General features: G+C 49.2%; 1 protein-coding gene across 2 annotated transcripts; it reads left to right on the top strand.

The window, feature by feature from the left end:
• The first annotated feature begins 880 nt into the window (after nt 1-880).
• LOC125359069 (sodium/potassium-transporting ATPase subunit alpha-2) lies at nt 881-26,263 on the top strand. 2 transcript variants are annotated; one of them, XM_048356563.1, is made up of 25 exons: nt 881-1,090; nt 1,685-1,773; nt 2,482-2,584; nt 6,722-6,826; nt 6,986-7,045; nt 9,142-9,345; nt 9,843-9,956; nt 10,189-10,323; nt 11,083-11,200; nt 12,880-13,148; nt 13,949-14,147; nt 14,286-14,395; nt 14,590-14,724; nt 15,412-15,601; nt 15,714-15,889; nt 19,966-20,102; nt 20,590-20,740; nt 20,830-20,998; nt 21,239-21,393; nt 21,646-21,769; nt 21,870-22,015; nt 22,214-22,344; nt 23,997-24,098; nt 24,256-24,347; nt 26,133-26,263. In XM_048356563.1, the coding sequence occupies exons 3-25, from the start codon at nt 2,573-2,575 to the stop codon at nt 26,159-26,161; spliced, it is 3,063 nt and encodes a 1,020-aa protein (XP_048212520.1). In that variant the 5' UTR covers nt 881-1,090; nt 1,685-1,773; nt 2,482-2,572; the 3' UTR covers nt 26,162-26,263. The 2 variants fall into 2 exon arrangements, with proteins under 2 accessions (XP_048212520.1, XP_048212521.1); XM_048356564.1 differs by lacking the exon at nt 1,685-1,773.
• Nucleotides 26,264-27,354: the final 1,091 nt, after the last annotated feature.

Genomic DNA, 27,354 nt, shown 5'->3' with positions numbered 1-27,354 from the left:
CACTCATGACCCCTCAGCCATGACTAGCACACACATACAGGCAAGTACACAGTCCTCTGTTTCTCTCTCTCTCTCTCTCTCTCTCTCTCTCACACACACACACACACACACACACACACTCCCACTTCCCAGGGCTTTCCATACCAATCAAACAGTTGGCTCAGAACCTCTCCATCCTGCCCCTGTGACCCCCCTTTCTGATCTGTGGCTTTCTCTCAAGCCCACTCAGGGCACAGTCATCCTGACCTTCCTACCTCCGGTTTGCAAGTCTTTCTGTCTTCTTGCTACAAGGCCTTGATCCAAATGGGCAGCATTGGCCGGGCTCACAGGAAGCAGTGGTCCAACCCAGGTACTCTAGATCAAAGGACCGGCCTGGTATTACACTTCTCCTGTCTGAGGTTCACCCTGAACAAGGAGGTATCACTTACTGGCAGGATTAGTAAGGCATGGTTAAAAAGCAGGCCTTGATTGCCCCATCCACCCTTCCCTTGGGCTCCCCAGGCATGTGAACAGCAGTGCCCTTGGGCAGTGCAGGGCATGGCAGGGAGCCCCAGCAGGCTAGATGGACAGAAAAAGAGCCCAATCCTTTCCGGTTTTGAGCCTGGTGACAGGGACCAGAGCCAGGGTGTGGGAAGGACTGGGCAGTATCAGGAGGTGCCAGAAGAGATGGGGCTTGGTGTGCAATGAAAAGGGTTAAACCCAGGGCCTGAAGTTGTGTATACTTTCACATCTGGAACTCCCAAGTTTCTCTTTCATGTAATTTGTATCCTGGAGACAGTTGTGCAGAAGATAACCCAGGAATAATTCTAAACCAGGATTCTAGGGTACAGGTGCCTTTTACACCCCCAAGTTTTCATCTTGTTCACCCTAGGCCTACAGCAAGTCTGTCCTGCATTGAATGGCCTACCAGCCTCTGGGCAACACTCTCCTGTTACCTCTTCCGCTAGGTTCCTCACTCTTGGCTCTACACTCTCCCGCTACACACTCAGCTCTACAGAGACTGCACGGAACCCCCATTGTTTCCCTACCTACTCTATTCCAGGCTCAAACCACCCAAGATCCAGAGGGGACCATGGGGAGACATGAGAAGGTGCATGTGTGCCCCCTCCTGCCTGGACTCAGGAGAAAAAAGGAGGGTGCACATGGTATGTGCCCTTCCAGATCCTGTAATGGAAAATCTCAGCTGCAGGCCCGGAGGGGGCCAGTTATTTCGGGAATTCAGATGTGAGTCCTGTGCCCCCGGAGTAGATGGACTGGAAGTGAGGTCCATAACCCTCTGCGGGGAGTTCCCTCTGGGACACCAAGGGACCCAGCCCAGCCAGCGGGTACCACAGGCCTCCAGCCAAAGCCCCATTTCCTCTCTCCTTTCCTCCTCCTTCCAGGCCTCTCAGATCTGCCCCTGCCCAGCTGGCTTCCCTTCTCTCCAGCTCTGAGCCCAGAGAAATGGGGACAGTCTGGGAGTGTCCTGTCCTCTGAGTGCTCCGAGCAGACAATGGGAGCAGGAGTTTTTCTTCTCTCCTCTCCTGCTTTCCTCTTCCTCTGTTTTCCCCACACTCGCATTCTGTCTATACCCCCCTGGCCAGCTAGCCCTGTCTGGGACATCTCTACTGTCCCTCTTCCTAGCTGGGATGGGGCTGAAGATGACCCTTCCAGCCCAAGGTGAGGTTCCCTCTCCTTTCCCTAGGCATAGCTTGCAGTTTCTCTCATACATTGCTGCAGAAGACTTCTCCATCGAGGCTCCAGACTGCACACAGCCTGCATATTGATGTCCAAGTACTTTTTTTTTTTTTTTGTCATGGGGCTTGAACTCAGGGCCTGGGCGCTGTTCCTGAGCTTTTCTGCTCAAGGCTAGTGCTTTGCCATTTTGGGCCACAGCGCCACTTTTGGTTTTCTGGTGGTTAATTGGAGGTAAAAGTTTCCTGGACTTTCCTGCTGGAGCTGGCTTCAAGCTGTGATCCTCAGATCTCAGCTTCCTAGGATTAAAGGCGCAAGCCACCCATACCTGGCTTTTTCTTCCTTTAACTAGGAAGTTGAGTGTAGATTCAGAAGACCTGCATTCTGGTTCTGTGTTTAGCTCAAATTGTTGAAATCCCTCTGAGCATCATTTTCCCACCTGGAAATATAAGAAGGATTAGAAGGGATGGCCTTTGGCATCCTGGGATCCTGAGCTGACTGCTCTCTAAGGGCCACATTCCCTGCCTCCCCCCACCACACACACAGCCCCTTCCCCTTGCCACCCCCAACTATTATTGCCAGAGGGGGGAGTGAGGTGGAGAGAAGATCTGTAGTGGGTGGGGGGGCAGCCAGAAGACAACACGGACCATCCACAGGCCAGTTGCTAAAGGGGCGGGAGGGGAGGAGTCCTGGGGATCCAGTTTCAACAAACTGTTTCTTTCCCCGAGGAGGGGAAGGCGGGGTAAGGGGGAAAGGGACCTATTTAAAGCTACCCTGTTGCTCCGGCTGTCTGTGTCTGTCTGCCAGGGTCTCCAGCTGCCCCAGTCAACCAGTGTGAGCTTGAGATCCTCCTGGTGACCTCTCCAGCCTAGGTCCCCTAGGCCAACTCTGCCCCAAGATGGGCCGAGGGGTGAGTATCCCCAGAAAGCAGGGGACACTTTGTGGAGGGAGGGAGAGGAATGGGCTGTGGAGGGAGGGGGAGAGAGAAACTGAATGGGACAGTTTGAACTTGGAGCTAACACTCTCCCATGTACAGATCCCATGGCGTTCGTGAGCCGCTGTGCTCTCCTCTTCCATACTTGCCCTTGCCCAATTCCTGTCCCTTCTAGCAACTAGCTCCGAAGCCTACCAGGCGCCCCTCCAGCCCTCTCCACCCCACCCAAGGCCATCCCTGCCCGCATCCCCACATCTCCATACATCTCTTTCCTGGGTTGTCCCTCCTCTCAACACATTTCCTGGCCTCTGGGATCCAGGGATGTTGGGCTTGTGAGTTCTCCCCATCTTTGCTGCCCCCCCTGAAAATCTCCATCCTTCTGAGAGTTGCAGCCTGAGAGAACGGGGTCTGTCTGAAGTAGAATAGGTGAAACAGAGCATCCTGTCCCAAAGTCACCAAGCAATTCCCAACACCAGTTCAGGCACCAAGTGTGTCCTGGACAGCTGGGAAGGGACGGAGATGGAGAGTGGTGTGCTCCTAGTCCCCCCCCCCCCCCATGTCCCCAGAAGCTCTGTTCTCGGCTCCAGGCCATGGGCTTAGAGGACTTTCCCTGAAGCTGGTGAGAGCTGCCCCCCACCCCAGCCTCCTCTGCCTGTGGCATTCTGCAGTGACAGCTTTGCCAAGGGGAAGATTAACAACCACACCAGGGCAGGCAGGGACAAGGCGTCCAGTTCTTGGAAATGAAATTCCCATATGGAGAAAAGTGACCCAATCTCTTCACATACTGTGCCTGGCTGCCTTCCTTTTGTGGAATGATGGTAAAAGAGGGCATGAAGGGAAAGGGCATAGGGAAGCCAGTTAGAGTACAAGAAAAACAGCCATCACGGGCCACAGCGAGCCAATTTCTGGACCCAGTAGGAGACAGGCAAGGACGTGTTGTTATTGCACTAAGTTGAGCAGCTGGGAAAACTCTGAGCCTGGACTCCAGGGTTCCTGAGCTAGGGTAGGAGCTAGAAATAGAATGTGTGTGTGTGTGTGTGTGTGTGTGTGTGTGTGTGTGTGTCCATGACCGTATGTTCCCTACACACTGGAAGTATTCGCGGATTCTCACCTGAATTGTATCTCGGCAGGTAAATTTGCAAATGTGCCAGCCTTGCAGCGTGCATGAGCCTAGATGTCATTGGGAAGAGGGAGACGATCTGCCTGCCTGCTCTTAGGATATGCCTATGGTGTGGGGGGGGGTTCACAGAGGAAGATGTCACCAAAGTGGGAAAATATGATGGCCTGGGACCTTCTGCCTCACCTTGACATCTCTTATTCCTCATGAAAAATAAGTGTAATTCATGTGCAAGGCCCCTGGGAGGCCAGGGCTGGCGAGTCAGACAAGCCTTCTAACCCCCACTCAAGTAGAAAAAAGAAGTACACACACACACACACACACACACACACACACACACGGGGGGGCGGGGGGAGAGAGACAGACAGACAGACAGACAGACAGAGAGCAAGGTGGACCAGCTTAGATAGGTAGTCCTGCCTGGAAAGTGATTTGACCTTGACTTCTCTTGAACCCCCGCAGCCCCTCAACTACAGTCGCTGCTGCGGGAGAGGTAATAGCAAGATAGAGAAGAGGCTGATCTGGTCTGTCTGGCAAAAGACTGAGCAATGTCTGGGGATTTGGGACCTGAGGCTCCGAATCCTGTCTACCAGAAAAGCCTCTGAAGAGAAAGTGCACCCACTGTCCACCCTCTGTCCCCCTGTTCCTTTTACCTCTCATCCCTTCTTCCCAGACTCTTCACTTCAGAGCAAGGCCCAACTCTCAGCCCTTCCCTGTGTGCCATGAAGGGCAGCGTGGGAGTTGGGGGAAGGGACATCTCTGGTGGGAGGAAGCCCAGCCTGCTCCAGAGGCAGAGGTGGGGGGGGGAGCATTGGCTGATGTCCAGCTGCCCCCACTCTGTCCCAGCCTCTGGCTTTCTCAGAAAGAACTCTCTGTTCTCCTTCAGCATTCAAGACCCAGAGAGAGGGACTTGTAGTGGGGGAGGGAGATGTAGAGTGAGGAGGGGGGGGGGGTCCTTGCTTCCTCTTTCTTTCTTGCCTGGGCAGCCACTGGCCTCAAATCTCTGCAGGATCCTGGCTGCAGAGCCTGAGATCTTTGCCAGGGCAGGAGGGGGAGGGACCATATACCCCAAGCCCTGGGCCTGCCGGAGAACGGGGTGGGAGGTAAGGGACAGAAGGCGCTGAACAGAGCTGCTTCAGCTCAGCCAGAATCCAATGTGTCCTTGTGCATGGACCAACTAGTTGAGTTTTCTTTTGGCTTTTTATTGTGTTTTTGATTTTACAAAAATACATTGTTGTTGTTGCTGGTTTGTTTGGGTCAGGGTCTTGCTATGCAGCCTGGGCTGGCCTAAACTCTAGATTCTCCTGTTTTAGCCTCCTGAGTGCTGGGATTACAGGTGCATGCAGCTACACCCAGGTCTAGAAGTATGCATTTGATTCTAATTCTTATGTACTTTTCTTCATGCCTAAATGTATAGAAATTCCTCTGGGCTCTATCTCTCTGCTCTCAGCCCCAGCCTTCCCTCAAGGTATGGACATTGGATGAGTGATAGTAATGTGTCCATGTGGGCTCATCAGCTATAACAATGTACTGTTCTGGACCTGGATGCTGATAGTGGAGAAGGTGGGGGGAGGGGATGGGGGGTGTCAGAGTATCTGAGAACTTTTTCTACTTTCCACTCAAAATTTGCACTGAACCAAAAACATTGCCTCTATGTATGAACAAACAAATAGCTCCCCATGCATAATCTTCGGGGTGGGGGGCGGGGGAAACACCACACACTTCACACTTCAGCTGCTAATCCTGCCATGTCTTCACTCTTCATGGAAAATAGACAATTACTGAAAGTCCACTCTGTAAGTTCAAACACAAGCCACCTTGGGCAGCTTTTGGATCCAGTGAAGGAGTCAAAGACACCAGCTAGAAACTGAGCAGCCTCTCTAAAATGAGCACCTTATATCTGAGACCATGATGGGGAGAAGATAGAGGATGGAAAAAGAAAGCATTAGTAGTGGAACCATGGTCCCCAGGCCTTCCCCAACCCCTACCCATTCTAAGATGGCCTCCTCTAGGATGAAGAAAGTTCCCACTCTTCTCCTGGAGCTTCCTTTGAGACCCTGGAGCCCCAGTGGCAGCCCTGAAATGAAGTAAAAATGGGGAACTTCATGAGGCTACAGTTGACATGTTGTCTGATCTCACTAGATAACCCAGGACTGGCTAGACCTAAGAATCTTAACTTTAGATTTACTCTTAGATATAATTTCTTTTATTTTTTGGACAAATTGAGCCCACTTTCCTTCTCACCCAATGAGGCTTTGGTATGTTAAGTCCCTCAAATTACCAGTTAGGGGTGAGTTCACCCAGCACATCCTAGATTCCCATTTCTTGGATCTTCCACTACTGACATTTTTCAGTCTGTCAGACTTACCCTTTCTATTTCCACTACTCCACCATCAAACCTTCTTTTCTTCCTGGATGCTCCAAGATTCTCACTCCTCTCACAGTCTTAGTCATAGCTATCCCTAAGCACAATAACTATGGCGCTGAGCGAAGACATTTCCACGGATATTTCTACTCTTTCACTCTCCTCCCCCACCTGTCCTGTCCACTTGCTTCCAGAATTCTAAATAGCATAGCATTGTATTTCACAAAATTTCTGTGTGTGTGTGTGTGAGTGTGTGTGTGTGTGTTGTTGTTTTTTTTTCAAATTTTTATTATCAAACTGATGTACAGAGAGGTTACAGTTTCATACGTTAGGCATTGGATACATTTCTTGTACTGTTTGTTACCTTGTCCAGCGTGTGTGTTGTTTTATATCTAGCAGAAATCCACACATCACATACTGAACAGCCAAAGTGCATTTCTCTCATCTTGAGTCCATTGGTTTTCCTTGAAGTTCACATATGGAGGTCATCTACATTTGAGGGCCTAGACCCCTTCTTTCTCTCTCTTCTCCCAGGACAGTTGAGTCCACAGCTCACTTTCCATACCTGGATGGATTATAAGAAGGGGGGAATCTAGCTTTCCCCTGATTCTGTGCTCTCTTGCTCCTGCAGGCTGGACGAGAGTACTCGCCTGCCGCCACCACTGCGGAGAATGGGGGTGGCAAAAAGAAACAAAAAGAGAAGGAGCTGGATGAGCTGAAGAAGGAGGTGGACATGGTGAGATCCATGGCTCCCTCACTAGGGCCTTGGAAGAGAGGTCTTGTGCCAGCAGCCCTGTGCACCCAGAGAACTTCTCCCTATCCCAACCCCCGCCATGTTTTGCCTCCGAGTGCACTCAGCCTCCTTCCCCAAAGTAATTCCACTTTCCTCCTTCAGGATGACCACAAGCTGTCCTTGGATGAGCTAGGACGCAAATACCAAGTGGATCTGTCCAAGGTAAGTGAACAGGCTTCTATAGAAGAGGCCCAAGAAGTGAGAGAACCACGTGCCATCAATTGGGAGAGCCTGGAAACTAGAGTGAAATGCTTACAGATGAGGGCTCCATCCCAGAGACAATGGTGTTGCCCCATCATGTGGCAAGAGGGTGGCAGACCTACAACTAAAATATGGACTCCCATTTCTTAGGATAGAGCACTTTCCTTTAATGCTCTGGAAGCCACGAGTCCTTTGAACTCAGTTCTTAGAGGACTCAGACAAGGGCTCTGCCCCCAACCCTGAGTAAACCAGTGATATGTGGGCTGACCCACAGAACCAAGCAAGGTAACCCATTCTGTTGTTATGGTAATCAAATGAGTCCCTGCTACATACATACATACATCTAGGCATCTATCCATGATAGATGCATTATATATGTTAACCTACAAGAAGCCCTGAGTCCAAACCCCAATACTGAAAAAAGAATTGATAACCCAAGCTGGGCATAGTGGCACATGCTTGTAGCTCCAGCTACTGAGGAGGCTGAGAGGAGGATTGTTAGTTTGATGTCAGACTAAGTGCCTTCTCAAAACAAAACATAAAAGAAGGCTGGGGATGAGGCTCAGTGATAGGGCCTTAATCTAGCTTGAGTGAGGTCCCTTATTGGTTCCATCCTCAACATGAAAATAAGTTTGTTAGTCTTCCCGGTGCAATAGCTGTACTATAGCTTTAGCAGTTTGAGAGGCTGACCCAGGAAGGTTGCTGAGCCTAAGAGTTCAAGACCAACTTAGGCAATATAGAAAGTACCCATCTGAAAACAAGCAAATAAAAACCTTGTTAATCTAAACTTTAGTGAGTGGATACCTCCTCCCATACTCCTTTCCTTTCATCTTTCCTGGAATTCTATGCTCCCTTTCTTTACTTTGCTCAACAACTGTCACTAATATTTATTTATTGTGCTTATGACTAATATAGGGCATGAGCTCCATGAAACCAGGGATTTTTCTTGTCCTCAGAACCCAAAGTGGTATAGTGAGTGTGGTTCTAGACACTAATGTTGTATGAGACACTATGGGGATCATGAAAAAGACCTCTGAGGGGCTGGGGATATGGCCTAGTGGTAGAGTGCTTGGCCTCACATACATGAAGCCCTGTGTACAATTCCTCAGCACCACTTATATACAAAAAGGCCAGAAGTGGCTCTGTGGCTCAAGTGGTAGAGTGCCAGCCTTGAGCAAAAAGAAGCCAGGGGGCTGGGGATATGGCCTAGTGGCAAGAGTGCTTGCCTCGAATACATGAGGCCTTGTGTTCAATTCCCCAGCACCACATATACAGAAAATGGCCAGAAGTGGTGCTGTGGCTCAAGTGGCAGAGTGCTAGCCTTGAGCAAAAAGAAGCCAGGGACAGTGCTCAGGCCCTGAGTCCAGGCCCCAGGACTGGCCAAAAAAAAAAAAAGAAGCCAGGTACAGTGCCCAGGCCCTGAGTTCAAGTCCCAGGACAAGAGAGAAAGAAAAGAAAGAAAGGAAGGAAGGAAGGAAGGAAGGAAGGAAGGAAGGAAGGAAGGAAGGAAGAAAGAAAGAAAGAAAGAAAGAAAGAAAGAAAGAAAGAAAGAAAGAAAGAAAGAAAGAAAGAAAGAAAGAGAAAGAAAAAAAGAAAGAGAAAGAAAAGGACCTCTGAGCCAGCTTGGGGCCAGGGAAACAGCACCTGGCCAGGCTTCCCTGTGCAAAGTGAGAGGTGGCTGCCATTGACCACCCTGCTGGTCAATGCTGTAGGCCTTTTCACAAAGCTCAGGTAAAAGAAGAGACCTAAGGAAAGAGAGACTGGAGGAAGCACCGAGAGGTTCCAGGATGCTTATCCAGGCTTCTTGCAGGGAGATGCTGTGTCTCTATCCCAAATACACATCTCAATATAAGAATAATCCGAGGTGGAGCCACAGTCAGAAGTGGCTCCGGAACTTCAGAATACTGGAGGCCTCTTCTGTCTCTACGGCCTCTGGGTCCCACCCTGCCAAGTCTTCTCTGGATCGTCATCATTCCTTGTCATGAAGCTGCCGGGGGTATGGTGGAGCCTAGGTTGGTTCCATGTGCATGTCTTCCATACTCTTCCTTGTTTCCCAGGGCCTCACCAACCAGCGGGCTCAGGACATTCTGGCTCGGGATGGGCCCAATGCCCTCACTCCACCTCCCACAACTCCGGAGTGGGTCAAGTTCTGTCGTCAGCTTTTTGGGGGCTTCTCCATCCTGCTGTGGATTGGGGCCATCCTCTGCTTTCTAGCCTATGGTATCCAGGCTGCCATGGAGGACGAACCATCCAATGACAATGTGAGCAGCACACCTGACCCTTTGGCCAGCCCATGGCTTTGTCTTCCAACTCTAAATCCCCCAGTGTAGTGGTGGGGAAGGTGCAAGGAACAAGATCTTTATGTCCCAGTATCTCAGCCAAAATGGGAGAGACCTCTGCACCTATCAACAAAGCACCTCCCAATACATACATGCTCAGTAATGAGTGACACAGCTCCTCCCTGTTCCTTCTCATTTAAGTGGGATGGTCTGAAATTCTGGGGCTTCACCTCTGGAGAAGTCCTGGGAGTTCTGGGAGTCTGGGAACTACTAAGATACTCTGTGCCCCCTTCATGCTAGGAAACTGAGGGTTGGAAGATCAAGGGAAATTAGAGAGGATGTCCTCTCCCACTCTTACTCCTAAGTACAGACGAAAGTCAAGGCTCTCCTTTAGTATGGCAATTGAGTGCTCATCATGAGTAGCACAGTCCCAGTGGGGTAGGGAATGCTAAGTCCCTCCAATTGTCTCTTCTTACCAGCTCTATCTGGGCGTGGTGCTTGCGGCCGTCGTTATCGTCACAGGCTGCTTCTCCTACTACCAGGAAGCCAAGAGCTCCAAGATCATGGATTCCTTCAAGAACATGGTGCCTCAGGTAGCTGGCAGGGCTGGGCTCCATACACGTATAATGGGATGGCCCAGCTCTTCTGCCCTCATCTCCTTGTGTGCTCGGAGATGGAAATGGACAGAAAAGAGCCCCCGGCTGTCCACGTGGAGACCTAGTTTTGTCATTAAGGGTGTGGAAGATTTCTCTTTCCCCTTCAGGTTGGAGAGGGGGGAAGGGATAGAGACAAGCATTTCATAAGCTGCCCATGGCCTATCCACAGCAAGCCCTGGTTGTCCGAGAGGGAGAGAAGATGCAGATCAATGCAGAGGAGGTGGTGGTGGGAGACCTGGTGGAGGTGAAGGGTGGAGACCGGGTCCCTGCTGATCTCCGGATTATCTCTTCTCATGGTTGCAAGGTGAGTGTGTGTGTGTGTGTGTGTGTGTGTGTGTGTGTGTGTGTCACAGCAGATCAAGTGGTAGTTGGGTCTAAGAAGCAGACTGTATAGAATGGAGAGGTGTCCACTTGAAGTTTATAAGTTAGGACACCCAGTTTCAAAATGTTAACCTCCCTTCATACCTCCCAGCTGAACCTTCTCTTAGCATATGGAAGGGTATTGCTGCCTTCATGTATCTGTGTATGAGGAATGTTCTATGTCCCGATAGTCCCCTTATAGTTAACGTTTACTGTGTATCAATTAGGTGTCAGATGCTTCCCATAGGCTTATCTGATTTTACTACAGAAGAATGGTGTAGTTGAGAGTGGGAACACATACCAATCTCAAGAGACAGAAGGATTGATTGATTGAGGTCGAGGCCAACCTGGGGTCACTAATGACATAATCATGTAGGGCTACTGCATGTGGCCACATGGGTTAGTGGTGCCTCTGGATTTGTGCAATGCAGTGATTTTGTTTACATTTCCCATTTTACCGATGAGCAAAGGGAGGCTCTGTGGTTACGCAAATAACCCAAAGTCACATACAATCAGTAAGATCCAGGATGCCAAAGCAGAACAGGGATAATAGCTGAGTAAGACCATAAATATGCGATGAGGGCAAGTATAATTTTGTCCATGTCAAGATCGAGGGTGATTTAAGCTGGCTCAGCTTAAGAGATAGCTGTGTGCGTGCGCATGCTTCTGCTAGAATGATGACTGCACACCCCTTCCCCTGCAGGTGGACAACTCTTCCTTAACAGGCGAGTCAGAGCCCCAGACTCGCTCCCCCGAGTTCACCCATGAGAACCCCCTGGAGACCCGCAATATCTGTTTCTTCTCTACTAACTGTGTGGAAGGTGAGAAGCTTGGTTGCTGCCCCAGCATGAGAGTGGGAAGTGTCCTAGTCCTGACGCATTTATCAGGATGGAGGGTTTGCCTGACCCAAGCCCTTCCATGAAGATGGACATTAAGAGATGGAGAGCTCTAAAGAGGCCCCACCGCAGAACACAGCATTGACCAGGGGCAAAAATAAAACCATGGAAAAGTCACCTCCCCACGAGAAGAACTCTGTTCTATCCATCTCCAGACTGAGTGCATTTCCAAGTCTTCAGATAGTGGGTTAGGACCTCCCCACATACTATGTAGACATACACATATGGACACAGATGTACACACACACACACACACACACACACACACACACACACACGCCACAGATCAAGCGTGATTCTTAGGAAGCTTGTAAATGCATCTGATGCCTTCTATGGCTTGCCATTTTGGACTAATGCTTCCTTCTCCACTTTCACCAAGGCCCCAAGCTGGGGAAGGGTCAGGAAATTGTCCAGGTAAACACGTGGGTCCTGCAGGCTTCGTCAGGTCTGTGCCAAAAGAAAATATCTATAATGGACAGGTGGCCTAGTTTATTCCATCTCTGTTCTGGGTCCTAGGGACAGAACATAATTGTCAATAAGAACTCCTGTGTTGCTGCTACCTAAGAGCAAGGGTCTAAATGCAACTGAAGCCTGTGCCTTCTGTGGCCAGGCCAAGGAGCTGAGTCAGGGATGACTCAGAGGAGGAGCAGAGGGCAGGGAGAGAGGGAGAAGGAAGCTCTGACCAGACTGCAGGCCTTTGAAAGAGGGCAAAGGAGGCCTTCTGCCCCAATTCCTCACCTTTCCCTTCCTATCACTCCTTTCTTCTCAGGATGTCATTTCTTTGGGGTTGTTTTCCTCCCTCCACTAGTTGGAATTACAATAAAAATCACCTCATATTAAATGTTCTAAATTTTTAATGTGCTGAGGTTCTGAAATTTACCCAACATTTCCCACAATTGGTTTGTTCAGAAATGCCCAGTAAGACACTCTGATTGCTTAATGTACAATTGGATTTGAAGAGCAGAGTGGAGAGGAAATGAATGTAACTAACATTTGTCAAATGTTTGTGGTGTGCCAGGTGCTAGTCTAGGTGAACTACATTATTACTTCATTTAATTATTAAAACAACCCCTGAGTAGGAACTCAAGCAGGTATTCAAACCCAGATTTGGCAGACTACCAGATCTTTCTGCTATATCACACTCCCTATACTGTCACACAAGAATTAACAATTGCCTAACTTCTTTACCCTCAAGCCCAACACTGAGAAAGAAAATCTTAAGACACCATAAAAAATCCACAAGTACTTTGTTTGTGTTAATATGCTTTTGGATATTATCAAATATAAGATTGATTTTGCTGTAATGCTATAGGCAATTTTTATTTCACTTATTGACTCTCCCCCATTTAAACTTTAGCATTACTTTGCAAGGCTTCTCCTCCAGCCCAAGAATAAGAGAGAATAGTATGCTGCTGTGTCGAGTGTGGAAGTGGTGATCTGTTAAGGCAGGGTGAGCCTGTGTCGGGTACAGCCTACTGAAAGTGAGCTCCAGGATCTGAGTCTTTGGCCTATTCTGCAATCGTTTCTTTGTTCACAGAGTACAAGGAGACTTCAGTCCTGACAACCTCAGGTCACCCATCCCTGTGTTCCTTCCTCTGTTTCAGGCACTGCCAGGGGCATTGTGATTGCCACCGGTGACCGGACAGTGATGGGCCGCATAGCCACCCTGGCTTCAGGCTTAGAGGTTGGACAGACACCCATAGCTATGGAGATTGAGCACTTCATCCAGCTGATCACAGGGGTAGCTGTGTTCTTGGGCGTCTCCTTCTTTGTGCTCTCTCTCATCCTGGGCTACAGTTGGTTGGAGGCTGTGATCTTCCTCATCGGCATCATCGTGGCCAATGTGCCTGAAGGGCTTCTTGCAACTGTCACTGTGAGTGCCACTCAGGCTGGAGTGGGGACAAGCTCACTTCCTTCTCAGAATGGGAGAGGTGCACTTGCTTAGCTTATTGCTTTTGAGCAACTCGCCCCCACTTCCCGGGAATTCCTGAAATCATGTGTTATGTGGACTCAGAGGTCACTTAATACATGGCCCAGAGTTTAAGCCTGAAAAAAGAAAAAAAAAACTTAGGTTGGGCTACATCTGCATCTGGACCCTCAAATTCTCTTCTGAGCTTGTCGTGGGCACCATCCGGGTGCTCATCTAACCCCTCCTCTCTGGATTCCCAGGCTTTTCTTGGCCAACTTGCTTATGAGGCTCTTTCAAAGGTCACCAATGACTAACTAGCAAATCCAGTGACATTTCTCAGGCCCCATCCTTCACACAGATGCTGAAATGGATCCTGTGGCCCACTCTCCTGGAGTTCCATCTTTCATGAACTACAGTGATGTATCACTATTCCAGTTCTCTTTCCCTCCATCCATATACTATGTCCTCCTTCTCCTGTCTCTGTTTCTCAGGTCCCTGCTCTCTGCTCCTCATTTTATAGTCCTGAAGCAAGTCCATTTCCTCCCAGTGTCCCTTATGGGTTTTAGTCAACTTCAAGCTGGACATTTACCGTAATATACACCTATGATCCTATTCAGCATGTCTAAAGTTGAACACATCATTATTTACTTCCTTGAGATTTTTGCAATAAGACTAAGGAAGAAGGAATGGTGCTATAGTCAAGGGGAAGGTCATGGATATCTGTGCTCTCTACTTGACCCTTTTTGGTTCTGTCTCTCTACCAGGTGTGCCTGACTCTGACAGCCAAGCGTATGGCACGGAAGAACTGCCTGGTGAAGAATCTGGAGGCTGTAGAGACCCTGGGCTCCACATCTACCATCTGCTCAGACAAGACAGGCACCCTCACCCAGAACCGCATGACAGTGGCCCACATGTGGTTTGACAACCAGATCCATGAGGCTGATACAACCGAAGACCAATCTGGTGATTGAGTGCTCTGGAGTGGGTGCAAGGGAACAGAGAGAGGGAAGGCCAGTAGCAAGGCATGGAGGGGGATGGAAGGGAGCTCAGCCTCTAAAAGGAAGCCGAGCTCCTGCTTGTTTCTCCCCTATTTTCTCTCAGGGGCCACTTTTGACAAACGATCCCCTACATGGACAGCCCTGTCTCGGATTGCTGGTCTCTGCAACCGTGCCGTGTTCAAGGCTGGGCAGGAGAATATCTCTGTGTCAAAGGTAGGAGTTCAGCCAGCACACACACACACACACACACACACGTGTTTGGATGATGTGGCCAACGTCACCTTACTGATGCCCATCTCTCCCTCTCACACCCTGTGGCCACCTTGGGAGCCTCAATATCCCTCTTGCCCGAGCCTCCACTCACTTCCCTCCCCCGCCATGACACTGAATTCTCTGTCTTCTGGCAGCGGGACACGGCTGGCGATGCCTCCGAGTCGGCTCTGCTCAAGTGCATTGAGCTGTCCTGTGGCTCGGTGAGGAAGATGAGGGACAGGAACCCCAAGGTGGCAGAGATTCCCTTCAACTCTACCAACAAGTACCAGGTCTGCTAGGCTGCTGGGACAGAGGAAGAAAAAGGGCAAACATTGGGGGAGGGGGAGGTGGGAAAAGTCCATAAAAGGACTGTCTGAGGCCATTTGCAGATGGCAGTCAACGTCTCACCCTTGCCTACCTCAGGACAGTTTGTCTGACTGCATGTCTGCTTGCAATTCTTACCTGACTCCTGAACCCTTAACTACAGTCTCTACTACACACAACCTGTCAGACTTCCACTCTTCTCTCCATAGCTCCCCAGCCATGCATGGTCCACGGTCCTTCAACTCTGCCATCACATTTAATTAAAGTCCACTTTCATAATTCCCTTAAGATAGCCCTGTCTAAAGACTGTGAAGTACCTATTAAGTGCCAAGAACAACCTTGGCTACACTCTATATGAGCAAGGGAAAGACTCCTGGGATGAAGTGGGGTGGGAAATGTTGATGAGAACCATTTATCCCTTAGAATATCCTGTCTTGACTGATCATAATAATGTCATATGGAAGTGACTGTCAGGTTGGAAGAGCTGAACAAACACCCCTCCACGCACAGCAAGTCTCCCCATGTTGGCCAGCTTTGATGCATCTGAGTTATTTTTTATTAAACATTTCCTTACAACAGCTGCTCTGTATCCAACCCATGCTGGGCACTGGAGCCACTGAGACAAATATCTGTAACTGCCTTTCCCCTTCCAGTTGTCTATCCATGAGCGTGAAGACAGCCCCCAGAGCCACGTGCTGGTGATGAAAGGGGCCCCAGAACGCATCCTGGACCGGTGCTCCACCATTCTGGTGCAGGGCAAGGAGATTCCTCTTGACAAGGAGATGCAAGATGCCTTTCAGAACGCCTACATGGAGCTGGGAGGACTAGGGGAGCGTGTTCTGGGTGAGAGCCAGAAACAGAGACTGGATGCGAGAGGGATCCTGGGGTGGCAGGCTACAGGGGCATTCACGCAGCCACTGTGCGGTCCTCACGCTTCCATTCTGCCCTGCCTCAGGGTTCTGTCAACTCAACCTGCCCTCTGGGAAGTTCCCCCGGGGCTTCAAGTTTGACACCGATGAGCTCAACTTTCCCACGGAGAAGCTGTGTTTTGTGGGGCTCATGTCGATGATCGACCCACCCCGCGCAGCGGTGCCAGATGCTGTAGGCAAGTGCCGGAGTGCAGGCATCAAGGTACTTGTTTCCCCTTCCTGCCCTCCATTTTTGCCATCCCCATGCCAAAGGTCAAGGGATGATAGCAGCTGCCACCCTGGGGAGACACTAGTTACCAGTGGCTTCTTTTCTTCTTCCTCAAAGGAGATGCTGTATATCTGCACAGAAAGACCACCCCAGTCTGACACTTTTACAACTCCCTTCTGCTCAGAGCAATCAGTTTCCTCTGCCCATCCTCTGTCTCTCTGGCATAGTTTATTGCCTAACCTATACGTGAACCTTTTCCTTCTAATTCCATGACAACACCTCTTCCCATTTTGGAGACCTAGTTATCTGAGCCTTCCCCCTGCTGCCCATTTTGTCCATTTGGAATGGACTTAACAAACTCTTGTCTGCTCCTGTTTGCCTCATCATCTCCTTCACTGCTACAATTCTCCTAGGCTTTCTCCAACCACAGTCACATTTCACTTTCCATTTTTCCCTCAGTGTTCTTTATTCAAGAAATATTGTTTACCAAATATGCATAAATATTGTTTACTGACTATGCATAAGACACTGTTAGGCGCTGGGTTTGACACACACATCTCCCTTCCATCTTGGAGCTCACTTTCCTGTTACCTGATCACCAGTTCTAAGGCCATCACTTGCTCTCCTGTCTTCAACATCTCACCAATTCCCAAATCCTGTTCTTCGAGAGCCAGATAGGCACTGGAGCTGCAAAGATGAACAAAACACAGGGCCTGGCCTCTGTATCTTATGGTTTCTGAGGCACAGATGACTTTACAGCCCGTGACAAAATAGTCAATGATAGAGTCATTGAGTATCTACTGTGGTCATTTTTGTTTAACTTTACATGAATTAGCCACTGTTCTAAGGCCTGTATGATATTTATAAGGCCTGTATACTAGGCCTGTATGATATTTAATCTTCACAACAGCTCTCTGAGTAAGCACTAGTATTTTCTCTATCTTTTTTTTTTTTGGCCAGTCCTGGGCCTTGGACTCAGGGCCTGAGCACTGTCCCTGGCTTCTTTTTGCTCAAGGCTAGCACTCTGCCACTTGAGCCACAGCGCCACTTCTGGCCGTTTTCTATATATATGGTGCTGGGGAATTGAACCCAGGGCTTCATGTATAAGAGGCGCATTTTCTCTATCTTATAGAGAGCGAAACTGAGGCAAACAGAGTAACATTCCCCAGGCCAGATATCTGGTAAGTTGCAGAAGCAGGGTTTGAAGCAAGCAGTCTATTTCTTCACCATCATCACATCAGAAGACTTGGTGCTATGTGTATGTGTTAATTCTGAACCCATAACCACTTAAACTGTAAGGCAGGCATCACTATCCTCATTTAAGGACAAAACAAATGGAAACTCAGAGTCAGTAAATAGCTTTCCCAAAATAGAACCACTGCTAAGAGGTGGATCAGGAATATGAAGCACAGTCAGCTGGAAGCCTGAGAGTCACTTGCCAGGTTAAGTGTGTCTCTTGCCATGATGGGGGTTACCACTGAGTCAAGGGCAAGGGATCTCAGGGAAGTCAGCATGGAGCAGTTAATTCTACCTCAGGGAACTGGACAGACAACATTTAACATAGAAGGATGATATCTGATCTGGACCTTGAAGGCTAAAGAGGATTCTGTAGGCAGAAAGGGAGGGGAAGGCTTGGTAACAGCAAAGAACACTGTGTACACTGTGTAGGGGTATGGGGGATGGAGTTGGTGGAGGAGATATGGCAGGAGATCACTGGGGATTGAGACTGGAACGTTGAGTCAAGACCAGTTGGAAGAACTTTGTTTAACTGCCAGACTCGGGGTTTATTTTGTGGCCCATACAAGGCTACAGATCTCACAGTTACTTAAAGGCTAAGGCTATCTGGATGCAAGGTGGATAAGATTTGGGGAACAGCTGGAAATCAAGGGACAGATTAAAAGGCTTCATGATAGTTAAGGCAAGGGATGATGATGACCTGAACTAGGACAGCAACAAAGGGATTGAGAGATGGTTGCTTATGAGGAATATTTTGAGAACTTGGTGATAGAAGTGGGTAGAGGGTTTTAGTAAAATATGAACGAGAAAGGGACAGAATTAATAAAGCAGAAAATATCTCGGGTAGAGAGAAGCAGGCTTGGGAAGGGATTGGGAATAGAGATAAGAGTTCAGTTTACGCCAGATGCTGGTGGCTAATGCCTGTGATTCTAGCTACTCCTCAGGAGGCTGAAATCTGAGGATTGCCTTTTGAAGCCGCCAAGGCAGGAAAGTCTGTGAGGCTCTTATCTCCAATTAACCACCAGAAAACCAAAAGTAGCACTGTAGCTCAAAGTAGTCGAGCACTAGCCTTGAGTCAAAAAGCCAAAGGACAGCACACCCAGGCCTTGAGTTCAAGAACTATGACCAACAACAAGTGAATGAGTTTAGTCTGGACAGTAAGTTTGAAGAACCTTCAAGAAACTCGAGAGATTCCAGGGTTGGAATATGTATAATAAATAATTTACACATTTATATATAAAATTTATATATAATAGATATAACTCAAGAAAGAGGATCAGGATTGGAAATTTGAATCTCATCAGTCCATAGTTGCAAATTAGTATACTTTATAATATTGATGTGGAAGTACCCGTAAGATGAGAGAGAGAATGAAACCCTGGGCTATACTACTATGTATGGGAAAGTGGACAGAGTACCTAATGAGGAGAGAAGATGGAAGGCCGCGGGTAACACTGGGCATCCACACAATGCCACGTGGTCTTCAAAGACAACCTGGAAAGGTGGAAATCATCTCCATTGTTACAAGACTCCACAAACTCATTTGTCTCTAGTCAGTGTCTAAGTTTAGGTCCCCAATCCAACTCCAAGGCAGTGCTTGCTCCATTCTACTAGGCTGCCTGCCACCCCGAGGATCAAGCAGCCCAGTGCATAGTGGGGGGAGCCAAGAATAAAGAAGATGTGGGAGCCAAGAGAGCATAGGGTTTCAAGAGGAATCCTCAACACTGTCAGTGCCTCACAAGGTCAAGGAAGGTGAGATTTGAAGATCTCACCTTTTTTTTTTTTTTGCTTTTCTTTTTTCTATTGAGTGGCCCATTTCGGGGGGGGAGGGGTTCAGGGGAGTGATACGGGGTGGGAGAGAAAGAGTGAAATCTGAAGCGAGTTACTTCTCAGGATCTGTGGGAGTTTCCCCACAAATCCATGCAGGCAGGTGCTACCCTCACCCAGATTTGAACACTTTATGCTAATAGCCTCCTACCTCACCCACTGACCACTCTTCTCAACCAACTCCATCCATTTTGTAGCAGCAGCAGCAATTATCCTGGCTAAGGTAGGAATCTTCTTCCAACACTGTATAGGGCTGTCTGAGGCAAAGGAACAAGATACCAGCCACAGGGCACTGTCTCCGTTCATCCCTACTTAGACTGCCACGGCACTCGCACGTGTTAGACACTCATTCATTTGTTTTGGGACCCAGAGCCAATTGCAGGTCCTCCATCACAAAGCCTTGGTTTTCTCATCCATGTTAAAGGAAGTGATCTTCCAGCTCTCATATCCATGAAATGACTGCCTCATATCCATGAAATCCAAGCTCCTAAAGACACTCCAAAGCAATCTTACCCAACCCAGGCTTCTCTGTCACTATCATGGATGCCTTCCTCTGTTTCAGCTCCTGAATACATGATGTCACTGTTTCTCCCCCTTAACCCAAACATTCACACACACACACACACACACACACACACACACACACACGAACTCACTTCCATTTATTTGAGTTGGGATTTACCAGCCTCAGACATCTCATGACCTAGATGCTTTACAGGCTTTGGGGAAAGGAATAAGAACAATCTCTTTTGTTTTGTTTTGTTTTTTGCCAGTCCTGGGGCTTGAACTCAGGGCCTGCCTAAGCACTGTCCCTGGCTTCTTTTTGCTCAAGGCTAGTGCTCTACCACTTGAGCCACAGGGCCATTTCCAGCTTTTTTCTATACATGTGGTACTGAGGAATCAAACCCAGGGCTTCATGTTTATGAGGCAAGCACTTTACCACTAGGCCATATCCCCACCCCCCAGATAATCTCTTAATATTGTGTTCCTTTTCTCCTTCCCACCAGGTGATCATGGTGACTGGGGATCACCCTATCACAGCCAAAGCCATTGCCAAAGGTGTGGGCATCATATCAGAGGGTAATGAGACGGTGGAGGACATTGCAGCCCGGCTCAACATTCCTGTGAGTCAAGTCAACCCCAGGTGAGGCCTTTTTAAAATCCTACCCCTGAGCCACAGGTCCTCTCCCACAATGAAGCCTTCGCTGTCGCCTAGGGGTATTCAAACAGCATCTCTGGGACCTTTAACTAAGGCCTTACCTATGAACCTATGTAATTACTTCCTCAGGCCTGAATTTCTGTCCAGACTCTACCACCCATGAGCTGTGTGACCCTGGTGGTAGTCACTTTGCCTTGCTGAACGTGTATTGCTCCACTACGAGATTAGGATGTGTCCATATGGTGGGGTTGCTGTGGGAGAGAGAGAGCCAGAAAGGAAGTAGCACGTGACTAGAAAAGTGTACCTACAGCCTAGGGTGATGTCACACGCTGAGGATACAGAGGGAAATGGAGGGAGAGGGATGTTAAAGCAACAAGGAGCCCTGCTTAGCATGTAGACTGAGGCAGGGCCAGAGATGGTGACAAGAGACCTGGACACAGATAATCAGCCATGGCTGACTCCTACCCTCCAGAGAAGCTAAGGCATGTGTGGTGCATGGCTCAGACCTGAAGGACATGACGTCTGAGCAGCTGGACGAGATCCTCAGGGACCACACGGAGATAGTGTTTGCCCGCACCTCTCCCCAGCAGAAGCTCATCATCGTGGAAGGGTGTCAGAGGCAGGTAAGCTATCAGTGAGGGGGGTGGGATGGGGGAAGGCCAGGGGCCACCTGGAGAGGGGCTTTATCCTCACAATGATATCCTCCCCTCAGGGAGCCATCGTGGCCGTGACAGGCGATGGGGTGAACGACTCCCCTGCCCTGAAGAAGGCTGACATTGGCATCGCCATGGGCATCTCTGGCTCTGATGTCTCTAAGCAGGCGGCTGACATGATCCTGCTGGATGACAACTTTGCCTCCATCGTCACAGGAGTGGAGGAGGGTAAGGAGGCGGCATGGGCTGGGGTGGAATCCAGGGTGGCTGAAGCCAGTCCCTCTGCCTCCTGTGTGTTTTGCCCCAATAGAAATGTCCACCCAGGAGTCCCAGGCACCCCAGCCTACTTGAGCATCTCTCAAGTATAATACCTCCCTCTTTCAGGAAAATGAGAGGGCCACTCTTCATGGACTCGGGGTGGGGACAGTCTCTCTGATTTCCCTGATGCTCTGAGAATCTCCCCCACAGGGCGCCTCATCTTTGACAACCTGAAGAAGTCCATCGCGTACACCCTAACCAGCAACATCCCTGAGATCACCCCCTTCCTGCTGTTCATCATCGCCAACATCCCCCTCCCTCTGGGCACTGTGACCATTCTCTGCATCGACCTGGGCACTGACATGGTGAGGCCAGGGGGTGAGGCAGGGAGCAGGCAAGGCAGCCATGGACCTTGGGGGATGGAGGCTAGATAGCATATGAAGGAATTGGACTGGGGCAGCCGATCAGGTCATGACTGTTCAGACACACCTGGGCCGGGAGGAGAATAGTAGCTTAATACACATGCATTGAATTGTGTTGGAGATTCTTCACCTGTACCCATGGTCTCCCACATCCTTTCCAACTTCCTCCCCTGCCCCCACATCCTATTCACACAGGTGCCTGCCATCTCCTTGGCCTACGAAGCAGCTGAGAGTGACATCATGAAGCGGCAGCCACGAAACTCCCAGACTGATAAGCTGGTGAATGAGAGACTTATCAGCATGGCTTATGGACAGATCGGTGCGCCAGGCCCAAGGGATTAGGAGGGGACCCCTCCCAAAGGCTTCTGTTAGTGCTTCCTTCCCTGACCCAAGTCATTTTCATTGTTCACCACTCACAGGGATGATCCAGGCACTGGGTGGCTTCTTCACCTACTTTGTGATTCTGGCAGAGAACGGCTTCCTGCCATCACGGCTTCTGGGAATCCGCCTGGACTGGGATGATCGGACCACGAATGACCTGGAGGACAGCTATGGACAGGAGTGGGTGCGTGGGACAGCAGAGCACAATGCACATACTTGAGGGGTGGGGCTGCATGCCTGGCAAGAGTGTCCAGGGGCCAAAGGTGGGGGCCCAGGATAGATTGGGTCCCAGGTTTACCTACTACCCTACCACCACACTCCACTCTAGTCCTACCTCTAGTCTTCCTCTAACTCTTGACCTCTCTCTGCCCACCCTCCTCAGACCTACGAGCAGCGGAAGGTGGTGGAGTTCACGTGCCACACGGCTTTCTTTGCCAGCATTGTGGTGGTGCAGTGGGCTGACCTCATCATCTGCAAGACTCGCCGCAACTCTGTCTTCCAGCAGGGCATGAAGTGAGGACCCTCCTGGCACCTATCCACCTGGGCAGCGTCTCTGGGGAAGGACCACCACCCCCCCCAGTCCAGTCCTGACAGCAGATCTCACTTTCCTGGGTCCCAGCCCACCAGGGGCATCTGGTTTTTATTACCCAGCTAGGTTTGAAATAGATAAAAGACAAGGAAGGAATAATAGAACCCTTTTTCCTGGTTCTAATTTTGTTCCTAAAATATACTTTGTTGTGGTCTCCTGCCCCCTTCCTTTTTATCTTTTCATCCCTCCTCCCTCCCTCCTTTCCCTTCTCCTTTTCATTCCCTATCTATTACTCCAAGGGCATCCACCCCCATTCTTTGCCCAACTCTATCTTCAGGGTCTTTTATGCTCCTCACTACCATTCAGCAGATAATCTAGAATACTGCACTCAACCAGTGGCACTGTGTCTGACTTGGGCAGACTTGGGGCTTCTTACAGCATGGTACCATGTACCAAGCACTGGGCCAAATCCCTCACAGATCCTTAAATCCTTACCGTTGCTGTAGAAAGTAAATATTAGTGTTCCAGTTACCAAAAGGCCCCCAGAAGGTTAATGCTGTGCCTAAGCTTGCCAGTTCATAAGGGTCCACCAGACCTGTCTCTACAGCCCAAGCTACTGACTCACACTCTGATCCTAGTAGCTCATCCATCTCAGAGTCTGGCAGAACTCAGTAATTTATGATTCTAATATGGATGGAAGTTGAGTGCTGAAGGTTCCAAGCTAATTCCCTTTCTTTTCTTCCACCTTAAACACTGGCCATTATTCCCCCAGGTAAGTTTTGTCCCAGAGAATCTAAGACATTGGGGACAGACCTAGGGCCTGGGACTTGTGTGACACAGAAACTAGGGTCACAGTCACACTGCTAAATCCAGCTCACCTACAGAAAAGAAAAATTGAGCAAAACCAAGAAGTGGCAGAGCTGGTAATAGACTCCTTATCTGACTCAAATCTTCAAACCTCTGTCTATGCCTCTTTTCAGTTCTGATATAGTGAACATATATTAACCATTTCCTGTACAGACTTCCCAGAGCTCCCTCAGCTTTCCAAACTTCTTCTTCATTCAACATCTTTGATGAACCACCACTAAAATCTGTAGGAGACACTGAGAATATTAGACACTCATGGGCTCTGCACTGAAAGAGTTTTCAAGGAATCTTTTTTGTTAGTTTGTAGCTTTTTTGTTGCTGTTTTTGTTTTTGAGATGGGCTTGATAGGTAGCTCAGGCTGGTCTTGATCCTCTTGTTTCAATGCTGTGAGTGCTGGGGTTACCCAGCTTTTCAAAGCCTCTCATTGGAACGAAGATCCTTTCCCAGATCATGTGCCTGAAGCAATAGCAAGATCGTAATTACCTGGGGGCAGGGCTCTGCTGACCACTGTATCTCCGCTCAGAGCACATCACCCAATATGTAAGAAACAGTGATGAACATATGTGCGATAGACAATTGGAACTCTCAGAAAGCAGAAAAAGGTTTCTATGGTTACATAAAGCATAAGAAGATGTTTGAAGAGGACATAGGAAGGTATCATTTATAACTCTCCCTTCATATTTTTTTTTCCTGTCTCCTTCCTCTCCACCCCCAAGAGAATCACTCCCTTCCCACACCATCTCAAACCTCTTGTTCTTTGCCTTTCCAGGAACAAGATCCTGATTTTTGGACTCCTGGAGGAGACAGCATTGGCTGCCTTTCTGTCTTACTGCCCGGGCATGGGAGTTGCCCTCCGCATGTACCCACTCAAGTGAGTGTCCCTTTGCACGGCTGAGTGCATGGTACAGAGGTGTCCCGGGCCCCCACCTCTAGGATTCAGGCTCTTATCCATTCCAATCCCAGTGTGTGTGCTGTGGTGCCAACCAATGAGGCTCCTGATCACCACCACCACCCTCCTTTGTTTTTAGGGTCACTTGGTGGTTCTGTGCCTTCCCCTACAGTCTCCTCATCTTCATCTATGATGAGGTCCGGAAGCTCATCCTGCGGCGATATCCTGGGGGTAAGCTCATCCGCCCAACCAGGTCCCCAGACAAGTTGAGCCCCATCCTGGATCCGCTGGGGCTCCACACCCAACACTTGATTTCTTCATTGCACCTTTGCTCCTGTTCCTCACAACCCTTAGGTCCCAACTCCCAGAAACCCTAACTCTGGAGTCTACCCTCTCTCTCTCCCTACTTCCTCTCAGATTCTAAGTCCCACTTAACTGACCACGGGGTCAGGTTGGGGGTATACCTTCTTCTCCTGACATCACAGAACATTCAAATTAGAAGAGACTCTTCAAATTCATCTAGTCACTTCACCTCCAGACTTTACAGAGAAAGAAAAGGCACTAGAGTGCATTTATTTATTCAGGGGAACAAGCAAGGAGTGGCAGAACTGACACTACAACCCTTGATCTCCTGGTTCTTTGGCATCCAACAAAAGCTTGTTTATTTTTTTTCTGACACACAAAAAAATTTAATCACTTACTATGTCAAAAAAATCAATGGCCTAGGGCTGGGGATATAGCCTAGTGGCAAGAGTGCCTGCCTCGGATACACGAGGCCCTAGGTTCGATTCCCCAGCACCACATATACAGAAAACGGCCAGAAGCGGCGCTGTGGCTCAAGTGGCAGAGTGCTAGCCTTGAGCGGGAAGAAGCCAGGGACAGTGCTCAGGCCCTGAGTCCAAGGCCCAGGACTGGCCAAAAAAAAAAAAAAAAAAAAAATCAATGGCCTAAAAAACAAATAGAAAGCTGAGCGCCATTGGCTCATGCCTGTAATCCTAGCTACTAAGGAGGCTGAGATCTGAGGATCTTGGTTGGAAGCCAGCTGGGGTAGAAAAGTCCCCGTGAGACTCTTATCTCCAATTAACCACTAAAAAGCTGGATGTGGGGCTGTGGCTCATGTGGTAGAGGGCTAGCCTTGAGCACAAAGAAGCTCAAGGACAGCCACCCAGGCCCTGAGTTCAAGCCCTACAGCCAACCAAAAAAAAGAGTCCACAGACCATGTTCAGTTTGATGTGATTAGTGATTAGTATTTGTGGTATGTGTGTGTGTGTGTGTGTGTGTGTGTGTGTGTGTGTGTGTGTGTGTCAGAGAGAGAGAGAGAGAGAGAGAGAGAGAGAGAGAGAGAGAGAGGGGCCATAGGGCTTGAACTCAGGGCCTGGGTGTTGTCCCTGAGCTTTTGTGCTCAAAGCTAGCTAGCAGTCTACCACGTGAGTCACAGTACCACTTTGGGGTTTCTGGTGGTTAATCAGAGATAAGAATCTCAGTCTTTCCTACCTGGGCTGGCTTTGAACTGCCATCCTCAGATCTCAGCCTCTAGAAATCTAGTATTACAGGCATGAGCCACCAGTAGCCGCCCAGCTACATATAGATGGGGCAGGGGGTCCACTATCCATAACTTAGGGGCTTTCATATTAAATCTGAGTTTCTAACTTCTGAAAGATCAGAAGAGCGGACAGTCCACTAGCCATATTTCATTGCTTCATTTCACCAGTGGACAGCTGCTTCTAGACACTGTTTTATCTGATGAGCCCTGTAGACATTTGCACTTCAGCCTCCCTGCACCAACACAGGTCTCCCCTGAAGGCAAGCTTGCCCTCTTCTTCCCTCGAACCCACATCCTTCCCAGAAGGCCCCTGGACTCTCTGCCACCTCCTCTCATCACCTGTAGCTGCTTCCCTCAAGCCCCTCTCCAGGTCTCCCCCTCCACTTGGCCCCAGTTACCAAAGCTCCCAAGAAATCCATCTTTTGCCTCCTCCTGAGCTCAGACTGTAACCTTTGCCCCAATCTCTCTAACAGGCTGGGTGGAAAAGGAGACATATTACTGAGTCCTCTGGAAGAAGAATCAAGATGAGATGCTCTGGAGATGTTGCAGGGATGGTGGTGGGGCAGGGGGAAAAAACTGGTATTATTAAAGGAGGGAGAGACAATGAAGCAACTCAGCAAGGTAACTTGGGGAGAATGGACAACACACACACACACACACACACACATACACACACACACACACACACACACACACACACACACACACACACCTTGGGAGTGACCCCTCCATAGACCTAATTGTGAACTCTCAGATTCGATAGCATGCTAGGGTCACCCTCCCAGGTCCTTCCTGTTGAGGAGCTGGGATTTATGCCAGCCCTCTCCATGCCCTAACCCTTTACGTCACCTCCTATAGATCAACTTCTGAAGGCAGGGATGTGCCTAATCTAGAAGAAGGAATCCTCTTAGATCACTGAGTGTCCCTTTATGTCTCCAGCCTCATTCCTTTTCCCGCTCTTGTCTCTCCTTAATTTTCTGCCCCTCTGCTTCCCCTCAAGCCTTGAAATTACAAAAGTTTCTCCCATTAGTACAAGAGCCTGAGACTAAGAAGAGAAGCTAGTTGGAGAAGCTGGGCCTATTCCCCCAGTTAGGGACTAAAGATCTGGGCAGGCAGGTGGGAGGTAGGAAAGAGGTGGCAAAGGAAGAAAGGTAGGAGAGCAATAGCAACATTGGGGCAATAGCAATACTGCTCCAATACTGGAACAATAGCACCTATTTTCAGATGTTCAACTTGTCTTGAGTGTCCAGGTAGGTGGTAAAGGTTTATTTAGTCTCTGCATCCTTCCCTTTTAGAATAGCCCACCACTAGACCAAATTCATATCTCATCAGAGTAGCAGCATACAGAGGCCAGAAGGCAAATTCAAGGAGCTCCACAGATGCTACACTGCATGCCACCTGGTGTCCCACTGGCCCTTGGCTGGCAGTCCTCTTGGTCCATGAGGCCCAGATGTCACAGAAGCTCCAGGAGTCTCAATCACAAGTGCTTGGTGTCATCCCACCCTTGAGAATACTAAGTCCTCGGACACTTGTCTCCCCACCCTCCACCTCAAGGAGGAACCTTGATCCCCAACCTCATGAATCTGTGTCACTCTTGCTACTGCCAAGCTGGCCCTGGAAAAGGAGTTCCTGGCCATTAGCTGGATTTGGAGTGGAATAGTTCCCAGAAGATTCCTAATTCCCAGGGACATGTAA

This window comes from Perognathus longimembris, chromosome 11 (assembly GCF_023159225.1).
Source record: "Perognathus longimembris pacificus isolate PPM17 chromosome 11, ASM2315922v1, whole genome shotgun sequence".
Lineage (NCBI taxonomy): Eukaryota > Metazoa > Chordata > Mammalia > Rodentia > Heteromyidae > Perognathus > Perognathus longimembris.
This window is presented reverse-complemented; position numbering and strand designations above follow the sequence as displayed.

What these genes read in the sequence shown, in the direction of transcription:
- LOC125359069 (XM_048356564.1), top strand. An exon ending in TGAAGAAGGAGGTGGACATG is followed by an intron (nt 6,827 to 6,985) that starts GTGAGATCCATG and finishes TTCCTCCTTCAG; the next exon opens with GATGACCACAAGCTGTCCTT. An exon ending in CGTCACAGGAGTGGAGGAGG is followed by an intron (nt 20,999 to 21,238) that starts GTAAGGAGGCGG and finishes TCTCCCCCACAG; the next exon opens with GGCGCCTCATCTTTGACAAC.